Consider the following 15,186-nt stretch of genomic DNA (forward strand, 5'->3'; position numbering starts at 1 on the left):
GTGCGCAAAATGGATGTCATCTCAGAGGGGGTCACTGGATGGTGTGGGGATGATTAGTACCTAAATTTGCTTCACTGCAGGACTTGAATGATGAATACAGACTTCAAGGCAGAGAGGAAAATTATCTCTGTCTGACCCAAACAAAGTCTTGTTATCCAAATATGATGCCAAGGCAGCCTTGAGCTGCTAACACCCCCCCCCCCCCCCACCCCCCCAAGGAAGGAATGCAGACAGATGCTGTGACCCCCCCCCCCCCCCCCCCCCCCCGCCTTCAGATTGTGGACTTCTGCTTAGCGAGGTCATCAACCTGCAGGAACTCAAATGTGCTCTGCACTCCTCCAAGATCTTCCTCCCTCCTGTGGATACAGCTGGCTGAGCGCCACACAGGGCTGCTCGCCCTGGGAAAACAGGACCCCCCTCCCCGCCTCCCTATCGGAGTCTCATGTTGTGAACTGTGATGTTCGTGCTTATATGTTTGAGGCGTTTTTTTTTTTTTTTTTTTTTTTTTTGCATAGTAAAGCTACGCCCTGCCGGGAGTAACTCTGATATGCCTTTTTTCCCTCCCCCAATTTATCCTCATGTAATTCCCTTTTCATCTTTTAAGGTAGCGCAACTCGTGTTGCGAAGGACCACAGTCACCAATTCTTGTCATGTGTCTTGCCCATTTATGTCTGATCTCTGAATTGTGTGTACTGAAACTCAATTTCATTTCTCTGTATGTCTTGCACATGTGGTAGAATTGACAATAAAACTGACTTTGACTTTGATCCACGCGAGTTTGTGGATGACTGTCTACCCTTAATGAAACCAGTTTGGTCAGGATGTATTATGAAGGGGGTTACCTTCTCTAATCTTTTTGCCAGGGCTTTACAAATTATTTTGAGATCAACATTAATAAGAGAAATTGGGCGATAGCTGGTAGGAAATGCAGGGTCTTAGCCTGGTTTTAACAAGAGACTAATATTGGCTTTATTCATGTTGGGCTGTAATCTGCCGCTCTCTTCGATTTCCCTCACCATTCTGAAAAATGTTGGAGCCAGAATGATCCAAAATTCTTTGTAGAACTCTGCTGGAAACCCTTCTGGACCTGGAGCTTTCCTATTAGTCATGGATTTAAGGGCTTCCTGGAGCTCAGCTGATGTTAGTGGCGAGTCCATGACTGTAGCTTGGCTGTCTGATAATTTAGGAAGTGTTATCCTGTCAAGGAACTCATTGATCTCGTTATCTGATGGGTTTATCTGTGGTGAGTACAAAGTTTAGTAAAAGTCTCTGAAGGTGTTGTTTATTCTTTCAGGGTCATAAACTATATTCCTGGTTGAGTCTTTAACAGCAGATATGGTAGTTTTCTCTTTATTAATTTTTAACTGGCTAGCTAAAAATTTACCTACCTAAATTTATTACTATGTTCAAAGTTTTCTATTCATAGTCTTTGTGCTAAAAATTGTGTCTTTTTGTCAATAATTCCAAGAAGTTCTAATTTAGCTTTACGTAACTCTTTAGCTCATTAACTCTTCTTCTGTGGATGCCGCTAAAGACTTAATGATTTCTTCTAACTCCTGAATACGTTTGTTTTCTGTTTTTTTCTTATGTGATGAGAAAGAGAATATTTTACCTCTCATCACTGCCTTTCCTGCCTCCCAGAGAATAATAATAATAATGCATTGAACTTATATAGCGCTTTTCTAGACACCCAAAGACGCTTTCCACACACTCTCACATTCACACACTGCTAGTGATGGTGAGCTACTTGTAGCCACAGCCGCCCTGGGGAGGTCTGACAGAGGCGAGGATGCCATTTGGCGCCGTCGGCCCCTCTGACCACCACTAACACAGGCAAGTTGGGTGAAGTGTCTTGCCCAAGGACACAACAGAAGTTTACCCCTGGCAGGAGCTGGAATCGGACCCATGACCCTCCGTTCATGAAGCAACCCGCTCTACCTCCTGAGCTACTGCTGCCCCGAACAGATGCTGATGTTCCAGTCAGGTCATTATGTTCTAAATATAAAGCCCACTCCTTTCTAAAAAAATCAATAAAACCTTCGTCTGTAAGCAGTGATGTATTAAACCTCCAGTTTTTGCTTGGTGGGGTTGTCTTCTTGTTTACCAGAGTTAAAGAAACCGGAGCATGGTCGCTGACAACTATGGGGTGTATCTCAGTGTCTTAAATGTCAGTCAACAATGAGCTGCTGACTAGAAAATAATCCAAACGTGAATGAGAGTGATGGACGTGTGAGAAAAAAGTATACTCTCTACGGTTAGGATGATGAGATCGCCATGCATCACAAAGCCCATAATCACTCATGTACTGTTTAACTACATTAGTGGATTGCCAATTGTGCTGAATCCCAGCTGTACTGAGCCTGTCTGTTAAAGTGTCCATCCAAAAATTAAAATCACCTCCAAGTATAAGTGGACAGTCCAAGTGTTCGGAGAGTACAGAGAAAAAATTGTGAAAGAATGGAGGGTCATCAATATTTGGACAGTATTTGCAGACAATGCATAATCTTTGGTTCTGTACAGATATTTTTAACATTATAAATCTACCCTCTGTATCAGAGATTGTGTCCAATACTGTGAAGTTGATGTTTTTGTGTATTAAAATAGCTACACCTCTTTGCCTAGAGTTATAGCAGGCAGAGAACATGCTGGGAAACTCAGGTGTTTTAAGTTCATCTGCGGATGTGGCAGTTCCATGAGTCTTGTAATAATATTACGTCTGCTTGCACTCTCTTTAGCTGATCAAAAATCTTTAATCTTTTCTCTATGGAGCCAGCTCCATGTACGTTCCATGAAACAAACCTTAGTGCACCCATAGATGTGTGTGTGAGTAGCTATAATATGACGCCTTCATGTGTATGAGATAAAATAAGTAATTAAACGCATACATTAATCTTATAGTAAATAATAAGGGTATTATTATAATCATTATTATTATTTGCAACATTAATAAAAAAATAATAGTATCAAAAATAATATTTTTTATTATTTTTATACATTATTAATAAAAATATTAATGCTGATAATGATAAAGTTTAAATAATAATAAAAAATAAAAACAACAATAATAATAACAATAACAAGACAAGCCCAACAATGTTTTGATTCTGCAATTAGGCTTCTTATCCGTGTGACTGCGTATGGAGTCTGTGTGTGTGTGTGTGTGTGTGTGTGTGTGTGTGTGTGTGTGTGTGTGTGTGTGTGTGTGTGTGTGCGTGCGCGCGCATGCGTGCGCATGCGTGCGCATGCGCAAGTTGTGTGCTGCAGTGTGGAAAGAGGGAGAGAAAAAAAATTTGTGCCATGCAGATGTAAAGACCCAGAAGCAGATAAAAAAGGGAAAGAAAGGAATTATAAAGGTTAAACAAAGGAAAAAAGAAGAACAAAGAAAAAGTGTTGTGGATGTCAGGTGGTCAGGGAATAGGTGAATATTTCTAAATGGATCTAGCAGCTATAAATCCTGACATGTTCAAACCCAGTGAGTGCTGTTAATAATAATAAAGTTGTACCTGAAGTTTGTCTAATAAAGCCAGTCTGTTACTCCTCGTTCTTTGTAGATCTTACCGTCAACAAACAGTTTATCCACAGAGATCACAGCCCGCTTCCCATCCTGGATGAACTTCTTGCGCAGCGGGAGGAGAACTCGGCGGCGATCCAGAATTTCTTTAGGAAACTTTTCTTTTATGCTGTAGTCTTTACCTTTAAGCTCTCTCCCGCGGCTTTAACAAGGAGAAAACTTTTTACAAGGTGAAGTTTTTTGCTTAAGAACGATTTGTAGAAGCTTATACGTGCATTTATAAGTTCTCACTTAGACTATTGCAATAGTCTATACCACGGCATTAATCATAGGTGTATCGCGAGGTTGCAGCTAGTTCAGAATGCTGCAGCCCTTCTTTTTATTTGACTGTTGTTACTTTATTGTAATTTAAATGTTTTATGTTAAGCACGTTGGGCAACATTGTTGCTTTTAAAGTGCTATAGAAATAAACTTTATCTGCATTGATTGATTCAAAATGCTTGAAAAGTGAATATATTTAATTATTTAAATGGAAAATAAGAATTACTGAAAGGTTTTGATTATATGTCAAAATGGCTTGCCGTAAAGGCTTGTTTGGACATAAACAAGGGTTGTACAGCACTACTAAATAAACCCTTGTTGATTGGATTGTTTTATTGTTACAGTTAGATCACTTCAGTCAGTAACGTAATCTGAGTTGTAGCCTGTTTGTTCACACAGTGATGTCAGAGATCCAGATGATCGAAGGAGTTGGATTGTTTGGCCGCAACTTTTTTCCCCTGCAAGCTCTGTAGAAGGTCGAGCTGTCATCCTGAATTTCTCCTTAAGCATCTTATGAGTATCTGAAATATTCCCACACAGGAGACTTTCAACGCTTCCTAGGTAGATGTAGAGTAGTCCCTGGGATTATTGTCTGGTTCTGGTTCTGTCATGATCCACATGTGTTTGTTCCACTTACTAGTTTTTGTCCATGTGGGTTGCACCATTATATGTGTTTGGTTCCAGCAGATGTTTTTTCCTCAGCTGAGTCGGAGATGGCGTAACCCTTTGGGTGCCAGTTTTTTCAAGAAAATATTCAATTTTGACATGACTGATCCAAAAGGTTGTAGCTTAGGAATGGTTATAGATGAAGGTTAACCTGTTAAACGAGAAAAATCTTCAGTAGGACCCAAAGTTTGTGTTGGGAGCAAATTCACTCGTCTAATTTGCATTATATGATGTCATCAGGCTGCCATATAAATGCATTGTTTTTGCAGATGTTCCTTCTTATTTTTACATGGTATTTTAAAAGTTTCATTATATTTTTAATTTATGTATACATATATAAAGCTCTTTAGAAATATTTATTTCATTGTTTATATTTTATAAAGTAGTTTTTGATATTTATATTGGCCTCACTCAAGAGGTGGCTTTTTGGCCATATTGTCGGGTTTCTTGGGGCTTGTACAGCTTCAGGGAAGTCCTTCCCTTGAATGTAATGATCATTTGATCCAAGGGAAAGAATATTTATATGATTATGTGGCACACTTTGACTTCCATATGTAATACATCTGCCGCTTTTTTATGGCTTCTTTTACATTGTTGCTGCTTCTGTCGCATTAACATGTTTTTACCATCATTTCTACATCCACCATGTTCCAAACACAGTGTCTGACTGATGCTGCGCGCTGCAGCAGCGTCAGTCTTTCTGGCTGGATGAGTGAATTTCTTCATTCAGAGTCAATATCCTGCCTTATAATTGGAGTCGGTCATGACCAGATAAAGAGATCAGTCAACAAAGACCAGACGTGCTGCATTTGTAAGTTTCATCCCTCTAATATTCCGCCCTCTTCGTGCTGCTCTCGTTCTCTCCCTACCGGGAACCTCTCTGCGGGAGGCAGTTTTCAAACTCTAAAAACTCAGAAACTTTCAATAGAAACACACCCATAAGTGTTGCTCAGCCAGAAGTTACACATCTCTGCTATCTTCTGGTGTAAACTAGTAACTTCATGAGGGATCATGTTTGTAGCTGTGACTACTTAAAGTCAGCAATGACGCTTTTTATATTGCGACTTTGGCTCTTAAAGGGTTAATAGTGGATTAACTGCAGTGTTGAGTGTTAACAGTCAAACCGGTTAATCGTTACAAGCCTAATTTCAAAAGGGTTAAAAAGTATAATTAACAGAAAAATTAATTTGAAAAATGAGACCAAATAAATGAGTTGAGTCTGCTTTTTATGACAGAATAATCTAAAAATATCAGTTTGAAAACAATAATCACATGACTTTTGTTGAATGATGCTCTGATCAGTGATTAATGACCTAATTATATTTTATTTCTTGTCATTGATTTGGGAGATTAGCTGTAATCAGTTGCTGCTATTAATCGGCTGGATGTGACCTATGCCCCGTCAGGTCGGCGCTCCTCTGCCTCCATGCTTCATCGCTTGCTCACGCTGCCGTCTCAGCTCCTTGATGATGATGATGAGGAGGCCGCTGCGAGGGACACTCTGCTCGCTCTGGCGACCAATGGTGGCACTGAACAGCGGGATGAGCCGGAACCTCCGGGCAGGAGCAGCAGAGAAGAGGAGGAGGAGGAGGAGGAGGAAGAGGAGGGGGAAGGGGACAAAGGGAGGAAGGTGAGTGGGACAAGAAATCAGAAGCCTTCCTAGTAAAGTTTTGTGTCCTGAATGTCGAGATGAGTTTGCTTTAAATGTTTCAGCTTCGATCTTAGAGGAAATGAATACGGGCTGCTTCATTTACAGGTTCGGGTTTCAGCAGCTGTGGTTCCCACAGACTCAGCTGATCTGGTGACGCAATGGTTTTGTGTGTTTAGCAGAAGAAGCGACGCCGGGTCTGGTCTGAGTGTGAGGAGTGTGGTCGGAGGTTCAGTCGGATGTCGCTCCTGAAAGCTCACCGTCAGACGCACGTCGCTGGAGACTCCGCCTCCGCGGACATGTCGTCGCCCCCATCTCCACTAGCCAGCACTGCCGCACCGCTGCGCTGCCCTGAGTGCGGCAAGAGGTTCCCCTCAAACACTCGCCTCTACAGCCACATCCGGACTCAGCACCCAGAAAACCAGTCCTGATCCAGGAGCACCACCCAACGGCACGCCCTCACTCTGGAAGGCCGATAGGATCCGTTTATGCAACAGACGAGGTAACAAAAGTTTTCCTGCTCAGAACTGGATCAAGAGTTCTGGTTCTCAGGTGGAAACTGGATCTGCGCAAACATGTGAAAGCCAAGTTCACTTACAGACCAAATCTGTTAATGGATCAGATCCCCAGGTCCAAACCTGCAGAGGTGTGTTACTGAGCTGCAGGTGTTCATCAGTGAAAGGCTGAAGATCAAAGCTTCTTATTGACAGGACAGTTGTAGTCTGAAATAAACTTCTCACAAACTTACCCAAAATAAGGAAAACAACTTCAAAGAATTTTGTATCATGAAACTAAAAAGCTCAGAAGGATTTGTGATTGGATTCTGAACTGTGAGGTTTGGGGAAAAAAATCCAACTGAAACCTAATTTGGTCAAAATAAAACTCCGACGTGAAGATGTTCCTTAACATTCGCTGGTTCCTGTCCGGTCTCAGCGTGTGAGAAAATGTTATAAAGAGTACAGATACTTTGATGGCCCTGATCCATCTTTCTGGGAATGAACCAGAACCCGGAAGAGAGACGAGCTGGACCCAGAAACCTGTAGCTCCTGATGAAGAGGTGTTCCCATGGAGGAGATGAAGAGAGGACCTCCTCCTTCTGCTTGTGTTAAACAGTCCATTAGTTCTGACTCTGATGTTTTTGCAATAAGCTCTTTGGTTCTGTTCAACATGGATGGTTGTACAGGAAGTGACCTGCTTGGTTTTAGAAGTGCCCTTTTTTATTTATGGAACATATTTTTCTCATTTCTGTTCTTTTTTGGGTCATCAGGGTACTTTCTGGCATCGCATTTTCTCAAAATGTCCGGAACCAGAACCTGGTGACATCGTTGGTTTGGATTTTTTTTTTCTTTTTAATTGTCCTCCTTGTCGATCTGCCATTTTGGGTCAGAAAGGTCATGCTCATGTGAATTCACGTTCTGACAGATGAATTCAACTGGAAGCTAATTTCTGCAAGAAAAACGGGCCGAGGGTGGACTGTTCATCAGAGCCCGATGTTTGTGGGTCGTTGGGTTCTGATGAAGTTTTAATGATTCAACCTTAAAGAGGAACAAGGTGGGAGTCTGTTTTTATTCAATAATTCCAACAAAGCACAATAGTTAAACCAACAGATCACAAACAACCCGAGTCGCAGAAAAGTGATGTCTGATCCAGGTTCTCCAGCTCCATCACCCTGCATCATTTAGAGGGTCCTCTGCTCCAACTCACCTGATTTTAATAGTAGGTGACCTGTTGAACAGACAGGGGCGTTTCTGGGGGTGTCCTGAGTGGGCCAACACAACCCCAACAGCAGGCTTAATGAGTACTGAGTGATAATTTACCCCAGCAACCTGCAGCCCTTACAGTCCAACGTGCTGTTCTCCCTCCTAGCCACTGGAATAAAAATTTAAAGCCCTAACTGCTACAGAACCTTTTGATAACCGACAATAGTTTTTGCTAAATTTCTATGGAAGGGGATTAGGGCCACATAAAATTTTCTATTTTTCAGTTTTTCTCAGAACGCCAAGAATAAAATCAGGATTTATTTTTTTTAATCACATTAGTCAGAAATCTTTTTTCCCCTCTACATAAAAATCAGTAAGCGATGTGCTGACACAATTGGAAAAAAATGTCATGCTGTCTCTGTTACTGAGTTTTAAAATGAAGAAAAAAGAACATTTGTTTAACAAAAAGTAGATATTTTTCCATGGGATGTTGATATTGGTGGAAAACTAACCAAAAGTTTTAGTGTCTGTCTGTTGTGGAAATTTAATGCAATTATTCAAAGAAAAAACCAAAAAGCTGCATGTGCTGGCATTTTAACTGTTTAAACGTGAGTTAGTTTTTTAAGCATTCTTCAGTCAGAGTTATTGAAGGTGTGGGACACAGAAAATAATAATCCGTTTTCGGTGCAGGATCGGCTCGGGGTCCTTCGACTGCCGATGACATCAAAGTAGTTGATTGGCTGAACATGAAGCTTACGGAAGTTACGTTGTCATGTTATGATTTTGATTGGTCAGAACAAGTTTGCGGTCGTAGTCTTAGCGGTTGTAGTCCTGTAGTCCAAAAATCAACACTTACTGGAGAAAATATGTTTGAATTTCTAAATGAAATATAAAATATAAGCAAATGATCAACGGTGACCCTCAAAAGCTCTTGATGGTGATGAAACGGGGCAAAATAAAATATAAGAGCTTTACTGAAAGACACCAAGCAATATTTTGAATCAAAGAATGTATTTAGATAACAACTAAGGAAATATACAGACAAACTCCACATTAACACAAACAGATGTGGCTTCACATATAAGAACTGTTCTATTTTTAGTCAGTCTGATGTTGGTTTTATGCAGTTTCACAGTCTTTACAAAACTAAGATAATATGGTGTTTTATTAACAAATTACAATTATAAAGAAAACATTTAGGTGTTAACAAACAAGAATTTACTAACAAAACTGCTGATGTCTTTCCAAAACGTGTGTGTGAAAGCCGAGTAGATTTGCAGTCATGTGACGTCATCGGCAGTTGAAGGACCCCGAGCCGATCCTGCACCGACACAGTCACTCTGAGTTTTTGATGAAGGCTGAACATGAAAATAGTCTCCTACACCTATCTCCTTTATTAGCTTCTGACAGAAAGTAGACAGTGAAACTCTAGGATTTGAAAATCCTGACAGATCTATGTCACACTGCCACTTGGCATTCATCATGCATTCCTCTTAACTCACAACGGGGAAGGCTGTTGTTGGTTTAGCATCCAGGAAACGTCAAAGAATGTCTTGCTAGTAGAAGTTAACCATTGGCATTAGCAACTCCGCCACACAGCAGAACTCCTCCAGGCTTGTGTTATTTGTGGAGATAAAACATTAGGGTGGTAGGGTTGTGTTGCTGTAATCCAGCCTGAGGCGAAATGTCCAAATGTCAGGAAATAAGATTCAAATCCTGCCATTCTGAAGCTCTCCTCTGATGTGGCAGTCTGCTAGATCCTGAGACAATCACATCTGAGCTTTTCTTCCTCCGAGTACAACTTACATGGCATTAATTCCCACTAGAGAGTAGACCACTGCAAATGTACTGATTAAACGAGTGTCCCACACATTTAAGAGCCATTGTGGCTCCAGAGATGCAGACCCCTGATTTCGCCTAAGATGTTGAACGTGTAAATGCTTTTGTCTGAGCTTGAACAGAGGTGCTGAGGCAAACCTTTTCATGTTGTCACTGAGGTAACTCGGATATGAAAGGACTTTTGGCAAAATATTTATATTTTGAAACGTATTTAGAAGCTTTAATGGAGTAACTGTAAGGAAATTGCTGTTATTATGTTTTGTAAACTAAAGCTAAAATTTAGAAATAATGAGAGGCATGTTTGTAGTTTTGTTTTCTTACAAATGTGCCTCTCTGACAGCAACTGACTGCAGCCTCGCCCCGTCTAATGCCTGTGTAGAACCTCACCTGCGAACAGGTGAGGTGTGTCAGGTGTGATGGAGCAGGGAGAGCTGGCTAGAGCCCTCGGGGACCAGGGTGGGAACTGGGAAACCCCTGGTCTGATGTGTTGGTCTCATTTCTGCGGAGTCATGAAACTGTACTGCTCAGGTGGGCGGAGTCTAACAGATTTCATCCTAAAACCTCTTGTTCATTAATTGAAATCAGGTTCATCTGAAACTTTTGGGTGTAAATTTGTCACTCAGGAGTTGATCTTTGATTTCCCATCAGGTGAAGATAAATAGGACAGACTGATGTTTTAGAGCATTTTAGGACATTTTTACTTTTGCAGCCACAGTTTTTCCTAAATTATTTGTTGAGAACACATTAATATTCACACTTACCAGATAATAAAATGTATCATTGAAACAGATTTTAATCGGTTTTAAATTTTTCTGCTCAACATCCCACAAGTCTTTGGCTTCATGAGGAAGAAGATGTTTTTTTTTAATCAAATTTGTATTTTAAATCCCGTATCCTGCTGCAGCTTGTTGTTTTGTACAAAGTTTTTTAATCTCAACTTTAGACTCACTAATCCTTCAAATAAAGGACAAAATATTCACATCATTACATTTAAAATGAATCGCCGTTTGATCAAGTTAACTCATCCTTCTCTTTTCTTTTACCCACTTTTGTGTTTGAGCATTTTCACACAGGAAATCTAAATCTGCTCCAGACATTCCCCTGCTGTCACTCCTCATTACACATTAATTTCAGGGAACAAATCCTTTAAAATCCCCAAATATTTCAGATTCTAGTGTTTTTATTTGAATTATTCCTGGGTTTTCCCCGATCCCTGGTTGATCTCATGCAGAGGAAACAGAAGATTGTGTTCATGAATCTGTGATGAACTGTTTTCTGACTCTTTTAACCAAAAATGTTTTGATCAATCTTCAGAACAGCTCCTTGCTGATGCACATTAAAAAGTTCATGAAAAGCAGAAATGTGCGTCAGGATTAGGAAAGAAGAACCTATCGGGTTGAAGACCTAAATGTAAATGTTACCTGCTCGTTTTTGCTCTGAACTTTTGAGTTTTTCGGATTTGTTGACGTCAGATTTAACGACTTTGTTCGGTTTCTGCGATTTGTTGCACTTTTTACCTTCGGCACACGTTGGCATACCTCATCCTTCACTTGTTTCTGTGTCCACACAGACCTGAATACCTCAGATGTACAGTGCTGATATTTAAGTACAAATGTGTATTTTATATGTTCTGTTTGTGCTCGGATGCGTCTCAGATTTCCAGAATGGAGCTCGGAGCAGTTGTGTAAAAACCACATGATTGAAACTCAGGTTTAACTCGTTTATGTTTGAATAAAACGTCCTGACACGTGCGTGATGGAAACATTTGCTTTTCTGCTCGTCTACTCGCATTTTTCAGCACATAGGTACGGGAGCCTGATTAGGACAATGTTACTGAATATTTCAGTAGTGTCCTTCCTCTAAAACATCTTACAAAATATTTCGAAGCATTTTTGACGTTTAAAAATACACGTGAACTAAAACCGTTTATAACTTATTTTTGTGTAAATAAACAAAATACAGAAGCATCAGAATATGTGAAAGTATAATTAAAACAAAGCTCTTAAAATGTCATATCAGGAACATTTTAATTTCAAAATTATAAAATGTGATTTTTAGGAATTTTATTTAACGATCCTTCAGTTATGTGGTTTTTACCATTCAGAGCAGCTGTTGGGGAAACCTGTTTCTTTCCACCTGCAGACAGGTTGTATGTGAGGTTCCCGCTTGTGATCATGTGACATCTTTAACCAATCACTGCTCCTCCTGTTGTTTACAAAGCCACGATGGAGCAAATTGTGCTGGGCTGAAAGTTGACAAAACAGGATTAAAGAAATTAAACTGTAGAGAGTTTTTAACAAAGTGCTTCAGACATTCTGGAGGAAACCGTTTTATTTTGAAAGAGCAAAACTAAAAACTGATTACAGGTAAAGTTGAGAAAAAAACTTTAAAGGATTTTAATGATGGCTCTCGGAGAAGCTGGTTTTATTTTACAGAACAAGAGTGTTCCAGTAAAGTTAATTTAAAAGCTGATTTTATGCTGAACAAAAACTGTACCTCACTGGAGAGAAACCATCACAGGGTATATTTTATCATCGGTCCTATGAAAGTATACCATTTGGCTTCCCATAGCCTTTAAAATGTTAAAGAAGTTGTGAACATAAACTAATTGTTGTGGTTAAGTGTTGAATTGGTTTTGGTGTAAAACATTTTAGAGGTGAAGTATTTCCTGCCTGATGCTGCGTTTTCCTCCACTTGTTTTATGAAGGTCCCCAATGTTGCATGCTGTTTATCGGCACATCGCTAAACCCTGATATCATGATTTTACTTTGGTTTCTGAAAATCATGTTTCCATTTAAAAAGAAGACGATGTTACTGCTAAATATCTGTGAGCAGAGTTAACGCAAAGACTGAGGTGAGTTGTAAGAATCCAGAAAGGTCTAGACCGCCTGAAAAAATCTTAAGGTCCAGATTCTGAAAGAGGAAACCAGAGTTGTTCCTCAAGGAGCTGTTCTGGTTCTCTTGTCTGTTGTAAAAAGTAAAAGGGATGTTTTTGTTTCTAAAAGTTGCATTTTTCAATTGTAAAAGAAAAAAAAAATCTATGGACTGTTTCTGCAGCCAAATGTGAATACGTTTTCAGTCTTATTTTTTTTTACTTCACTTATCTGTTTGTACTTCCTGTATAATATTGAGATGTGTTTGAGTTCATCTCAGTGTTTGTTTGAATTTGATGCAATACTTTTATAACTTTGTGCCCTTTTTGTAATTCAGCCCTCAAATGAAAATGGTTAATCTGTGAGATTACCAGTCACAAAGTGGTAAAGACTCGAGACCGTTCAGCCATCATCAGTTTGATGCTTTGTACGCTGATGATAGACTGCTTTACTTTCTGCCTGCATCTGACATCGCCTGTCACCATGATGATGTAACAAACTCTTATGAGGGTGTGTTTTGTAATGACCTGTTTTAGTCATTGAGATTGGGTACTTAAGTGTCAATAACAATAAATGTTCACAGTGTATGTTTCAAGTGTTTTTGGTGTGGAGAGTTCAGCTCCCAGCGAGTGTTCTCAGACATGCATGAGGTTTACCTTGTTTAATCCCACTGTCCAAAAAACATGCATGTTCAAAATTGAATTCAAATTAAAATGAAAAATATCAGCTGGATATTAAATGTTGTAACTCTTATTCTATCAAAGAATAACAAAACAATAGCAGCAATAATGTCATATTAGTTGACTGTCTTCAAAGAGTTGTCATAGATGCTGATGGCTGTGAGCAGGATCGATCTCCTGGTTTTTATTACTGCAGATCTGAAGAAGCCGCCAACTGGAGATGGTTTTGATGCTGCTGCCCCAACAGGTGGTGGCAGAAGAGATTACACTCTACAACAGACTTATAAAAGATATATGCAGCATGAGTGTGTAGATGCTTTAGGTGCCTCTCACCTGGAGACTGCTGGAGACAACAGCTCACCTGGGTCAGGAAATTTAATGGGTGATCCTTGAATGATCTATCCATCCATCATCCTCTGCTAATCCAGAGACTGGTCGTGGAGGCAGCAGCCTGCGTCAAGAGGCCCTTACTTCCCCCTCCCCAGCCACTTGGGCCAGCTGTTCCGGGGGAATCTCAAGGCGTTCCCCGAGAAACAGTCCCTCCAACATGTCCTGGGTCTCCCTTTAGGCCTCCTCCCAGTTGGACGTGCCTGGAAAACCTCACCAGGGAGGTGTTCTAACCAGATGCCCAAGCCACCTCAACTGGCTCCTTTTGATGTGGAGGAAAAGCGGATCTATTCTGAGTAGAGCTTCTCACCCCATCTCTAAAGGTGAGCCCAGACACCCTGCAGACAATACTCATTTTGGCTGCTTTTTTATTGACTAACTAACCCTAAACACCTCCACTTGGGGCAGGACCTCATCCCTGACCTGGAGAATGCATTCTATTCCTTGAATGATCTAACTAAACTTTACTCAAATGTAGAACTGTTGTGAAAAGGTTTGTAGTTATTAAACAATCACTAGAGACCTCAGAGGTCAAAGGTCAGACTCCTTCAGTAACGTCAAACAGCGTGACGATTTCTTCAGAAACCCAGATTTTTTGTTGCCAACAACATCCCACAGTTTGGTTTAAAACATGTCAAATAAAATCAGTCATTTTGTTGATGCAGTCTTAATTGTTGCTCTTTAATTCTCAGCCTTCCTGGGCAGCGGTTTGAACCCTTTTTGTGACATAAAACACAATTCAAGTCAGACTTCATTTTTGACCCTATTTTTCATGCATTAGTTCCGGTCGTGCTCATGTTGGCTCGTGCCGGCGCTAACCCGGCGCGTGCTGCTTCTCATTCATTCACTAACTCAAATTAGCAAACCGACGCGTGGAGCGGAACAATGAGATCAAAAGCGGAGCGCAACACGAGCGCGTACCCGCTCTGCTCGTACACCCACAGCTGTATCCACCTACCGCTGCGGTTGCCGTGGTAACCCAGATACCCGCCTGAACGGGTGTGCACGAGCGCAAGGAAGGAGGGAGGAAAGGAAGGTAAGAATGAAGGAGGGGGGAGCGGAATTTGTCAGTGATAGAGGGGAGGAGAGGAGGAGGAGGAGGAGAAGAAGAGGTGGCGGGTGTTCTGCCGCGGTGGACGTGGCGGGTCCGGCGGAGTGAGTTCAAGAGACGGGCAGCAGATCCGAACCAAGTCGGACATCCAGCCGCCCGGCCATGAACTGTGCCATCCGCAGGTACGAGCCGCAGCTTTCCATCTCCGCGGCTCCATTCCGAGCGGTTTCGGCCCTTTTAACAGGCTGACCGACGCACAGGCCGACCCTCGCAGCTTGGAACAGTCCGGTACCATAGTTCGGTTCTGTCTCGGGGTGTCAGCCGGTGCCGCTGCGTGCAGACAAACCCAGGAAGCGTTCGGTACCGCGGAGGAAGCGGCTACCTTCCCCCCGCAGCCGCCTCACTCTCACTTTCTCCCGGATGCTAGCAGCGGCTAGCCCCGCGAGTCGGAGATAAACAAGATGGCCACTGCTAGCGGTTAGCTTCTAGTCTGTGGCAGCCTGCCCCGTC

At 41.3% G+C, this 15,186-nt stretch overlaps 1 protein-coding gene across 2 annotated transcripts in view; it reads left to right on the plus strand.

Moving 5' to 3' along the window:
* LOC107373399 (uncharacterized) overlaps nucleotides 1–6,797 on the plus strand; it is a 74,119-nt gene extending 67,322 nt beyond the window's left edge. The window contains exons 4-5 of one of the 2 annotated variants that reach the window (XM_054735448.2): nucleotides 5,905–6,128; nucleotides 6,326–6,797. In XM_054735448.2, coding sequence (XP_054591423.1) covers nucleotides 5,905–6,128; nucleotides 6,326–6,577 — 476 coding nt within the window. In that variant the 3' untranslated portion in view covers nucleotides 6,578–6,797. The remainder of the gene's footprint in view (nucleotides 1–5,904; nucleotides 6,129–6,325) is intronic. The other variant, XM_054735449.2, reaches the window with a different exon arrangement.
* Nucleotides 6,798–15,186: the final 8,389 nt, after the last annotated feature.

This window comes from Nothobranchius furzeri, chromosome 5, assembly GCF_043380555.1.
Source record: "Nothobranchius furzeri strain GRZ-AD chromosome 5, NfurGRZ-RIMD1, whole genome shotgun sequence".
Classification (NCBI taxonomy): Eukaryota; Metazoa; Chordata; class Actinopteri; order Cyprinodontiformes; family Nothobranchiidae; genus Nothobranchius; species Nothobranchius furzeri.